The sequence below is a fragment of the Hypomesus transpacificus genome, chromosome 26, assembly GCF_021917145.1.
Source record: "Hypomesus transpacificus isolate Combined female chromosome 26, fHypTra1, whole genome shotgun sequence".
NCBI classification, from domain to species: domain Eukaryota; kingdom Metazoa; phylum Chordata; class Actinopteri; order Osmeriformes; family Osmeridae; genus Hypomesus; species Hypomesus transpacificus.
The window spans coordinates 1,440,954-1,453,110 of NC_061085.1; the positions used below are offsets into that span (position 1 = coordinate 1,440,954).

The 12,157-nt window shown below is 42.7% G+C and overlaps 1 protein-coding gene across 16 annotated transcripts in view; it reads left to right on the plus strand.

The window, feature by feature from the left end:
• The first annotated feature begins 2,370 nt into the window (after positions 1-2,370).
• The window catches only part of LOC124487346 (mitotic spindle positioning), a 64,464-nt gene continuing 54,677 nt past the window's right edge, over positions 2,371-12,157 (plus strand). For 4 of the 16 annotated variants that reach the window (XR_006958366.1, XR_006958365.1, XR_006958367.1 and 1 more), the window contains exons 1-2: positions 2,546-2,563; positions 3,186-3,339. Coding sequence is in view for 2 of the 16 variants with exons in the window: in XM_047049605.1 (XP_046905561.1) it covers positions 3,872-3,874 (3 nt within the window). In the remaining 14 variants the exon portion in view is untranslated. The other 12 variants (XR_006958368.1, XM_047049616.1, XM_047049605.1 and 9 more) reach the window with 11 other exon arrangements.

Genomic DNA, 12,157 nt, shown 5'->3' on the forward strand with positions numbered 1-12,157 from the left:
CCAATGTCTTGAAATTTCATTTTTAAACTGTGATCTCCCCTTAGGTCTGCGAGTTGTTTTTGTACTTGCAGTGGCATGCCTTTTGAACTTTCCGGTCCTGATGAACTCCAAGGATCAAGGACCCAGTCAAAATCAGCACAAGTCTCAGCTGGAAAATAAAAGTTGAACCTCTCCTCTAGGACTTTCAGATGCTGTGGGAGTTTGCTGTTTGAGTGTGCATTGCACAAGGGAAACATATCAAGTTGGCCCTGAGCTTGGACCTGAAGCCTTGCAATTTCCTGCTGGAAGTGTGAATATTTTCATCTTTGCCTTGTATTTTTGTGTTGAGGTCATTGAGATGCTTAAAAACATAGCAAGTTTATAAGATATGCAAGTTTTGAACATCATTCCATGTCTGCATATTCTGACTTCTCTTGACTGAGGAACGTGTTTAACTCTTCCCTCAATTCATAGAGCCGTGCCAAAACCTTGCTGCGTGACAGCCATCGAACGGCCATATGTACCAACAAACTCTGATGTTCCGCTCCCATTTCCCCAGACAAAATCGAAAGTAAAATTAACTACGTCTACTGCTCTGTCCAGTACATCAGAATTCCTCCGGGAGCGTCTTTGCTACCAGTGCCTCCCTATGTAAAAAGCAGTGAGTGGCTTTCACATGAGGGTTTTGCACTCTGACTCTGTTAATGAAGCCCACGTCATGGCAGCGGCCCCATCAGTAAATAAACTGACAGTCCTTCCAACTCAACCCCCCCTGTTCAAGATACTCAGTTGCCACACAATATATTTCTTCTCCTGTTGTTTTGTAAGGCATTGATTTACAAAATAAAAAAGTTTCTCTGATACTGTCGCCATCTACAAATCTAACATTTGCCAGGAGCTGTGCGTGCCCACTTATTTCAGTTGACTCGTCCAGCTGCAAGGAAAATTTGCTGCTGGATCTGAACCACACTTTCAATGTCTGTAGACATCATCTATTCATCTGCTAATTGTATTATCTGACAGGGGAACCTTAGATATTTCTTTCGCTGCTTGTGGGCCTAGCATGGTGTTAACGAGGGCTTTGCATGCTGGCAAGATAACGGTCTCAGCGATCATGTGGGTTTTTTTCCGACTTAGCTACTATTTCAGCCACAAGATGGCTGGCCTTTAATGCTTTCTCAGACACTTTTGCACTCTTTGTTATCATTTCTTCTAGTTTTTCGTGTTGCATTTTCAGTCGACTAAAATATTCTGCATCCTTGCTCACTAGAGATGGGTGATTTTTTTGTCAGGTGCCGTTTCAGTTGGGTAGCAACCATTGACTCATTCGCCAATTTGTCCCCACATAGGCTAGAAGACACAGCAGAAGTTTGTTACCTGTATAAAAGACACCTGGGAGACTAAATCTTTCTGATTGAGAGGGGGTCAAATACTTATTTTCCTCATTCAAATGAAAATCAATTTATAAATGTTTTTACAACATTAGTTTTTCTGGATTTTTTTGTTATTATTCTGTCTCTCACTGTTCAAATAAACCTACCATGAACATTATAGACTGATCATTTCTTTGTCAGTGGGTGAGTACAAAATCAGCAGGGGATCAAATAATCTTTTCCCTCACTGTAGCAGTGTGATCGGATTTGGAGATATCGGCCGTATGAAGATTTCTGCCGTATGGAGATGTGTAGAGCGTGGCACTCATTTGCTGTATAGCACTCATCTTGTGGTGCATAAAGTATTGTAAAAGGCTGTAATTGCCGTCAAAGGTGCTCCAACAAAGTATTGAGCAAAGGCTGTGAATACGTATGTACATGTTACATTACATTTAGTAGACGCTCTTATCCAGAGCAACTTACAGTAAGTACAGGGACATTCCCCGAGGCAAGTAGGGTGAAATGCCTTGCAGGACACAACGTAATTGGCACAGCCAGCAAACGAACGAGCAACCTTCTGATTACTAGCCCGATTCCCTAACCGCTCAGCCATCTGACTCCCATGAGTCAGATGTTAACATAAATCACATATTATATTTTAGTTCTTATTTTTTGCAAATCTATAGAAATAGGAAACAAACTTTTTTCACTTTGTCATTATGGGGTATTGTGTGTAGAATGTTCATGAAAAAAAAGGAATTGAATCCATTTTGGAATAAGGCTGTAACATAAAATTTGGAAAAAGTGAAGTGCTGTTAATACTTTCTGGATGCAATGTAGGGCAAGAGCACTTTGTGTCAGCTTGCAAGCATAATAAAACTCAGAAAGACAACTCTGGACTGTGAACCTTTATTAAAGACAAATTTCCACCAGTTTTCTTGTGTGCTTTCACTCTGTCTTCCTCTTCCCAGTACCAGCTGTTGTAACATAGGACCAACAAAAATGTCTGTCTCCCTGTCAGTTTCCTGTTGCACATTTTACCTTTTGTAAAAATTGCCTGCAGTAACCCCATCAGACCCCCGATCATTGGGTGAGTAGCACAAATATGAACACCACACACGGTAGGAGATCATCATGACAGTTGTAACATGGCACAGCCTGAGGCTTCAGAACTCTTCTTCATTCTACACAGACAATTTACAATACATTAGGTTAATGACACACAGGCACAATGAGTATTCATTATTGACTTTTATGGTGTTTTTACTTATTTTATTTTAGTGTCTGTAGATTTTTGTATTTTCTACATTTTTATTTTGGGACATTATTATTTGACTGACTGATAAATGATAGTATTTAAAAATGGTGTTACCTACTTTGGAGAAAAAGTAACAAAAGGAAATTTGTCAACGCCAGTTGACAAATTCACCCATTAGCCAGCTAGCACACAGATGTAGGAGTGTTGGTGTTATCTTAATGCAGCTGTTGAATATCAATATATGATATATAAACACGCACACACACACTCAAATTATTACAAGGAAAGACCCACCAATTCATGGGTGAAGCAACAACATTTACATCAACTACCAACCCTGACTGTATTCTCTCCAGAGCTTTATACTATGATGTCAATATGGAAAGGAAAGAAGGAAATTCTATTTTAGAGCAACTTTTTTTACATTTAAATATCATGGGGTTTTTGATTACATAATCTGTCTGAAAGAAAAAATAAGCACTTTGAAGAAGGTTAATTTAGTTTTACTTCATCGAATCTGTTTCTGACTATCATTATATTTTGTCTTTCTCATACACTTTTTTCTCATTGGTCAGGTGGTGTGCTCTGACAACTGACAACCCTGTTTTGGCTGAGCTTTGTCTTTACTATTGCCTGCACATTAAACAGACAGATGGAAGGAGAAACAGTGAACAGAAGAAACAAAACGATAATCCAGAAAGAGAAATTTACAACAGTAACTCAATTGAGGTAAAATGTATTTTATGTTTATATGTTTTGTGTAAAATGTTTCCTACAAAGTTTGTCTAATTGAAAACATACTTGAGTATAATATTTCATTTTTCAACAGATTCGTTGGTTATCAAACTATCAAACAAAAATAAGATTGACACAATTTCTTTAAAATGTCATACTGCATATATTACAGGTATGTTACAGTATTTGCATTTACTTAAAAAAGTTAAGTACTTTTTAATGTCTTCAAAAGTCCAATAGTTAGTAGAGGTGTTAAATCTGTGTAGCTTATCTGAAGTGTTGTATATTAATTGAATACTTCAGGTATATTGCTGACTACCTTGTTTACCTGCTTTCTACGTTATAGTATTGTTTCACTTTACTTTAACTATATACTGTATGTGAGTGAATTCACATGTAGACCCTCACCAGTGCATGTTAATACCATGGTGAAGGGCAAGTGAAAGTCTCTATCTCTTTTTGACTGCAGTTTACTCCTCTCACAACTCAGCCCATAAGAAAAGGATAGTGGAGAAGATTCCAGGAAATGGTACTGAAATAAGCTTATCAGGAGTACACAGTTGTATGTTGCACGTGTGGTGACGCATGCAGAGAAATTCAGTGTGATCAAAATTATATTTTTGACAAAAGGTATTTGTTCACTGAAGAACTAATCTGCTTAGAAGAATTTGCTATTGTTCTGAGGTATACTCGATTTAGGTTCCTTTGCACTTTGATTGAGAAAGATTTAGAATTATTTGTGACAGTCAGGCAAGTTAATCAAGCTGAAGTCTGAAAAACAAGAGGTAGGATAAGTGTTGCCAGATTAGATTGACAGTGTCCACCCATTTAAAACCCACCCAATTTTTTTTACTTCCCAAATCGTATCTTTTCCAGAAAGCAGTGGAAAACCAAAAAAAACCCTTACACGTGCAATAGAAAAAAATACCATAAGCATTCAAAGCTTTACACCTGCATCAAAAAACTAAAATTAAATGTTAAATATGTAACTATGTATGCGAGATCACTAAAGGACAGAGAAATAGGGAATAGACAGAGAACCATCATTTATGCACAAATTGCACCTCTGGGTTGCACGATATTGAAAATATGTGATATTGCCATATTGAGCATGAATATTGCAATATCGATATTAATTTCGATATTCCTAAACATATATAAAATCAAAAAAATTATGGGAAAACACATCAAAATAGATTAATAGAATATCAAAACAACAAGTTTTCGTACAACACAAGGGTTTATTTATACTGACAGAACAACTTGAATAAATAAATAATGTCCATGTCTGCAAAACAGGACATGTTTTGCTGGTGATAGTATAACAAATAATATACCAAATAGTGCTGTCAGTTTAATGCGTTATTAACGGCATTAACGCAAACCCATTTTAACGGCGTAATTTTTTTTACGCGCGATTAATGTTCTTTTTGGCTTAGCAAACATTGTCGTTTTTTTCACATGCTGTTGCAACAACTACTGACGTTAGAAAAACTACAACACCACGCCGGATCTACCTAGACCGGAAACAAACCAACAAGCACGCCGCACTTGTTTGGGCTTGCGAGACCCTAACCCTAACCCAAATATAGCTGCAATCAGCAATGAAGGGGCCAAGCAGCATTCGATATGGAAATTCAGTGGCTAAAGAAGCAAAGTAAAACTTTTAATAACATATTAGCTTTTTTTAAACCGCATTATACTTTTCGGCAACGCGGTGGCGCTACCCCGAAACTTTTGATTACCTTCATGGCGTTGCGCAAAAGACGTATACCGAGCTTTGTAACAGTGAGGTAACGCGTTCGGTAAAGATGTAATTTTAGGACAACATTCGAAATGGCCGACATCCAAAATGGCCGACATGTGAACGCGTAATACTTTACGACTTGGCGTAGCGCTAAGAATCAGAAGAGTCAGGGGTCTCATTTATAAAACTGTTCATAGGATTCTTACTAAAAGTGTGCGTACACCTGTACGCAATGTTCCCTTTATAAATCACAGATTACCCACAAGTGTGCATACGTGAATCAGCATTGTACCCCCATGATAATGATGACATTTAGTGACAAAAACGTGTATGAGTAAAACAAAATATATAAATATTACGAGTAATCGTTCTTCCCACGTTTACTTTCTGCAGTCTGACTACGGTACGGTTATCTGCGTCGCTAATTCCAACTGTTTCCAAAATGTGCGTAGGCCTACACATGGGTCAGAGTTTGCGTGGAGGACCACACATTCTTCCATCAAGTTTGTTTTTTATAAATCGCAACCTTTGCATGGAAAGTGGCGTATGCACATTTTCAGCCCCGTTTTGTGCATTCACAAGCTTTAAAAATGAGACCCCAGATCTTGTGATTTGGGGTCAAACCGTTCAGAATTTATGATGCAAGAAATCCGATGTGCTGGCTACATGTAGCAGCGTTATATCTACAAAGCACAATAAATCCAACTCTTCTTAAGTATAAATCCCCTGAGAACGATATGTTATCGTTACCATTATGATTATACTGCTCAAGGCCGTAGCCATGGAGTCAACATTGGGAGGACAAATATTTTTTTTTAATGATAATTTCGGACAGCGTGGGTGGTTGCCTGTCGTAGCGTAGCACATTTATATTTTTATATCAATATGTTGGGCAATACACTGGACATTTTGACCAGATTTGAATATTTATGATTACGGCCTTGATACTGCTAGACAGCTACTGTGGCGTACCTGGCTTCACTAAACAGATAATCTGGCATCACTACATGCTTGATGACTGTGGCTGGATTCAATCCTACGACCTTTGCTTCAAAGGAGCCCGTCTTATCCCAGTGAGCTATTCTCACTGCTGGAAAATGCCATGTTTGGTTACTTTATTTTAAAAAGTAATCCGTTTCTCCCGTGGCGAGCGTTGTCAGATTTGACCCAAGTATAAACAGCTGTAATTCAGTCATATTTTGACATATCAAGGTGATTGTGATTATTTGACAATAATCAAATTGTTATTCAAAACAATTATTTGAAAAATTGTTTACCTCAAATACTGTTAATGGAATGTTTCAGTGAAGCTGAACCACTAAGTAAAGCAGGTGATCAGGACGAATACTGACCGTCATCCTCTTATAGTTTATTGACAGATTTTATTAAAATAAAAAATGTATGTTAAGTGAGTGTGTTGTATGTTTAACATAAACATAGCTGACTGTTGAGTCAAATCGTGTTTCAATTATGCAGTTACCTCAGAGTATAAAATAAAACTAATATTAGATATCAACTAATAAAATGGTAAGGATCATTTATGTGTTAGGAGCTAGCAGATTGTCTTTATAATCTGTCTGGAAATGTATGTAAATAGATTTTTCATTTATTAGAAGCCTGTTTTCCAGAGTGATTTACAGTAAGTACAGGTGACATTCCCCTGAGGCAAGTAGGGTGAAATGCCTTGCCCTAGGACACAATGTCATTTTACCCGGCCCGGAATCGAACCAGCAACCGTCTGATTAATAACCCGACTCCCTCACCGCTCAGCCATCTGAGCCCCACTATAGGCTACTTTTTTATAAAACACTCCAAAGTTTATTGTTCTGTGTTGTGTGTAATTGTTGAGGTATTCTCAAATGAATTGAGTAAATTTTAAGATGAGTCTGAAACAGAACAACATTTTGAAAACTTGACACTGTAGCCTATATAGGCTGTGTAGGCTACATAACAATGTAACGCATACATTATCCAGCTATATGGTGATTTTATACTCTTAAAATTCGTTTTTGATGATTGGAGGCTAAGACAAATAAAATCTAAATAAAAAATTGTTTTAGCGCTGCAAACCAATGAAATCGGCAGCGGCTGAAATCCGATTTCAAGGTTATGTAACTAAGTTATGTAACTGCGAGGATCCACGTGATCGTTAAGATGCAAAGACAAAAGCAACGACCACAGCAAACCATACACTTATATAAACACAGCTAGATTCTTCTTCCAAGATGCCGTCCCCATTCATTTCTATGAAAAGTGCTCAGTGGCGCAGTGAGGCAAGAGAGAGCGCAAAACTGGACCACGCCATCTTTTCCGGTTCCGGCTCTTCCGGTCTAACTTTAAACAGTGGCTCACCTTTTTCCTTGGTCCGAGACTCGTGCACGCTTGCAACTAGCTGTACGCGTCATACTTTGCGACAACTAGTCTTGAACATAGACTTGGTCGCCAGTGTGAGCTAAGGCATTTGTTACGAATCCCTCTGGAAGGCAGGGAAACGTAATCCGCTGCAACTACCAACCGCGGAACCAGGTTTGAGGAGCATGGGCAATAGGGAAAACGACACAGAACAGCCGGGGTAACAGAAATTATAGGGAGTTTATTTTCTCCTCACAAATACCAAAGTAAAAAGAAACAGGAATCACGGGGTACGACAAAGACCAAACGATGGGGCTGGGAGAAAGGGGCTGAGCGGGACCAAAGCAAAGAAATCAAATAAGTAACCTCCCCACCCCTAGCCTGTCAACCGCCCCCAATACAAACATCTCTGGCACACAAATAAGGCGCCCTAAACAAAACAATACAGGGGGTGGTCTGCCCAGGGTCTTACCTAGGGTGTATAGACAATGAACTCCTACGGGTAGAATGTAAGCCCATGGGCGTCTAACCTACAGGAAACCCCCTTCCCCCCAGGGTTTAAACAAACGGCACAACACTGGGTATACACAGAACACATAAACCATACATCACCCAGTCAAGGTCTTAATGGCAGAAACAGAAAAACCCTCCTCCTAACAGGAGGCAACAAAGGAACTTAAGTAACAAAGGAAAACCGGGCGGGGCAGGAGCAGATGTGTAATTGAAGTGCCTTCGATTGGCTGCCATGTAATGGAAGGTGTTTGAGTGCCTCCGATTGGCTGCCACATTGGATGACACTGATTGGAGGACACTGATTGGAGGACACTGGTTGGAGGACACTGGTTGAACCTCAGGAGGGCAGGACCTGGAACCCTTTGAGAACAGACAGGGACAGAACAGAGCACAAACAAGCAATACAAATAGGGAGGGGTCCTGGAACATAACACGCCCCCCCCCCCCAAAAAAAGAAACAAACGTTGGGTTTGTTACACTCCCACATAACCACATGAGATATGACATAAGTAGCAAAAGAAATCTGGGTAGAACTAAACACCCCACGCCCGGGACAGAGCATCGGCCACTATGTTCTCAGACCCCTTCTTGTGACATATTTCGAGATGGTAGTTCTGTGCCATTAAAGCCCAACGCACAAGGCGTTGGTTGTGATTATACATGCGGCCAAGAAAAACTAAAGGGTTGTGATCTGTGAACACCACAACGGGCAAACTACAAGACCCAACATAAACTTCAAAATACTGTAAGGCAAGCAACAAGGCCAAGGTCTCCTGCTCAATGGTAGAGTACCTTGCCTGACACTTGTTGAACTTACGGGAGTAGTAGCACACAGGGTGGTCCACTCCTTCCTCATCCTCCTGCAGCAGGACCGCCCCAGCCCCAACAGAACTGGCATCAACCTCCAACTTAAACGGCCTCTCAAAGTTGGGGGCAGAGAGAACAGGTCCACTAGAAAGTAAAGCCTTAGCAGAGTCAAAGGCACACTGACATTCAACAGTCCACAGAAACGTTACAGAAGGACTGAGTAAACGGGTCAGTGGAGCAACAACAGAGGAAAAGTTCCTACATAAGGTCAATAATAACCAACCATCCCTATGAACCTGCGCAACTCCCGTCTTGTCGTAGGTGCGGGGAAGTCTGTGATGGCAGAAACCTTGACGGTTAACGGACGTACCTGGCCACGGCCATCCTGTTTGCCCAAATAAGTGACCGTAGCTTTTCCAAACTCACATTTAGCCAAATTTAGAGTTAACGAAGCCTTGGCTAAACAACTGAACACAGCGCTTAAGGTACCCATGTGATCTGACCAGGTAGAGGAATGAATGACCAGATCATCCAAGTACACAGTACAATTCGGGACATCAGCCAACACAAGGTTCACGAGGCGTTGGAAGGTAGCAGGAGCGTTGCGCATTCCAAACGCCATAACAGTGTACTGTAAAAACCTATCAGGGGTCACAAAAGCAGAGATGTCTGAGGCACGGGAGGTCAACGGTACCTGCCAATACCCTTTTAGCAAGTCCAGCTTGCTAACATAGGCAGCGGACCCGATAGTGTCCACGCAGTCATCAATGCGAGATAAAGGGAACGAGTCGGGGATTTTAACCGCGTTCACTTTAGGGTAGTCCGTACAAAACCGATGGGTTCCGTCAGGCTTAGGTATCAGAAGACACGGCGAACTCCACGGGTTACAACTTGGCTTAGCCATCTGATTGGCTGACATATAAGCGGTCTCCTGGACCATTACTAACCTTTTCTTTGCGTTAACGCGATATGGATGTTGTTTGATCGGAGCCACACCACCCACATCCACATCGTGCTCCAACACGGTGGTACGAGTGGGAACATCCTTAAAAAGACCCGGAGAACTACGAATCAGGGCCACCACATATGCCTTCTGTTCCTCATCTAAATGCAACAACAGCGATGGAAGGGAGAGCAGCATCTCCGAATTACACAATCGAGCAGTCTGTTGGGGAGTGTTTCGCAACTCTAGGCCATCCTCAGCATCCGCAGTCACATCAGAGCTGGAAACTGGTACCATGGCAGCCACCAATGAGACAGCGGGCCCTGCCGTCTTATCATCGGGGCAGTTCTGGTGCTCTCTGGCGTGATACGATTTCAACATGTTGATGTGGCAGACGCGAGAGTGGCGCCTGCGGTCCGGTGTTTTAATGACGTAATCTGTTTCACTTAAATTCGCCTCCACCAAGTATGGTCCGGAGAAACGGGCACTGAGGGCTGACCCAGGTATGGGCAACAAAACCAGAACTTGGTCACCTGGCTGTAAAGACCGAGCAACAGTGTTGCGATCGTAACGCTGTTTCATTTTCTTCTGGGACACCGACAGCGCTTCCTTCGCAAGAGTATAGGCTCCATGTAACCGTTCGCGGACCTGACTCACGTAGTCTAATACGTTTACCTTAGGGCAGGGGTCATTTGACAGCATCTGCTCCTTTAACACTCTCAAGGGTTCACGCACGGTGTGACCAAAGATGAGTTCGGCGGGGCTAAACCCTAGGGATTCCTGCACGGCTCACGGATGACAAACAACACAAGTGGAACACCCTCATCCCAGTCCTTCTGGGTGTCCATACAATACTTCCGTAACATAGACTTCAATGTCTGGTGCCAGCGTTCCAAAGCACCCTGGCTCTCAGCATGGTAAGCACTGGAGACCTTATGGGTGACAGCTAGAGTCTTCAGCACATTCCTGAATAACTGCGAAGTGAAATTGGATCCCTGATCAGTTTGTAGCACTTTCGGCAGACCGAAGGTGGACAAAAACTTGATCAGAGCTTTAATCACTGCTTTAGCTGTGATCCGACGAAGAGGGATAGCCTCGGGATACCTGGTGGCACAGCACATGATTGTCAACAAAAACTGGTTGCCAGACCGCGCCTTCGGCAGCGGACCAACACAGTCAACAATCACCCGCTCAAAAGGCTCCCCCATGGCTGGTATGGGATGTAACGGAGCCGGCGTTATCCTCTGGTTCGGTTTTCCCATCAGTTGGCAGATGTGACAAGTGCGACAGAAACTGGCTACACTTGACTTCAAACCGGGCCAACAGAAATGTCTCAGGACCCGATCATAGGTTTTGGTGATCCCTAAATGACCGGACCAGGCATGATCATGAGCTAGGGACAACACCCCCTGATGGTGCTTCATAGGCACTACAATTTGGGAAACTGAAGTCCAATCAGCGTCTGAGCAGTGGGCAGTCCACTTCCTCATCAGGAGTCCATTGTCAATGAAGTAAGCTACCTTCTTCTGGCTAGCTTCGTCTGGTGTGACCACGGAAGAAAAACACTTCAACAAAGTGGGGTCCTCTTTTTGCAGTACGATTAAGTCTCCGCGGGTCACCGATATGGGACCGGGGAGCATGTCAGAAACAGGCTTACTATCAGCCCGGTCATTGTTTGGAGCAGTATGTTTTACCTCTCTTAAGTGTTCAGGAGGTACACCCACCTGCCCTTGGTCAGGGAATTCATCATTAGCGAAGACCGGTTGGATGACAGTGCCCTCCAAATCAATCATGTCACCAAACTTACGGGACTGTGCCCGAGTGACAACACAGGCCGGGAAGACCCCCGGGAACTCCTTTGCCAACCTATCAGACATTGAACTGATCTCTGGAATGTCTAGCACCTCCAAAACAGGCAACACCTTACCCCCGGCTATGTCATTCTCCAAAATGAACGTAACCCCAGGTACGGGGAGAGCGGGTTGAACCCCCACTCAGAAAAAACCTGTTACCAGGACCGACTCAAAATGTACCCAAGTGTAAGGGCACCAGCACCATCCCCATTTCGATACCCCGTAACATCGCACGAGACCCACTGTACGACTTGTCGGACCAGGGAAGAGCATCGGTGAGGATCACCGACTGCGCAGCACCAGTATCCCTCAGGACTTGAACTGGGTGCTGATCAGCTTGGTCGCCTGACAAGGAAACCAGCCCCGTAAACACAAAAGGATCGTAAACAGGGTCAGACCTGATGGGATCCGAGGGAGCACTAGGGACTGTTTGTCCCGAACGAGCGGCTTTCTGTATCAACCCAAACCCTTTTGGGGGTCTTTGGACCTGGCTTGGTTGCTGTTTACACCGCAGGACAGGGCAATCTGCAACTATATGCCCTATCTTGTGACAGTAATAACACTCCCGATTGGACTGTTGCGGACCTTGGGAGCTAA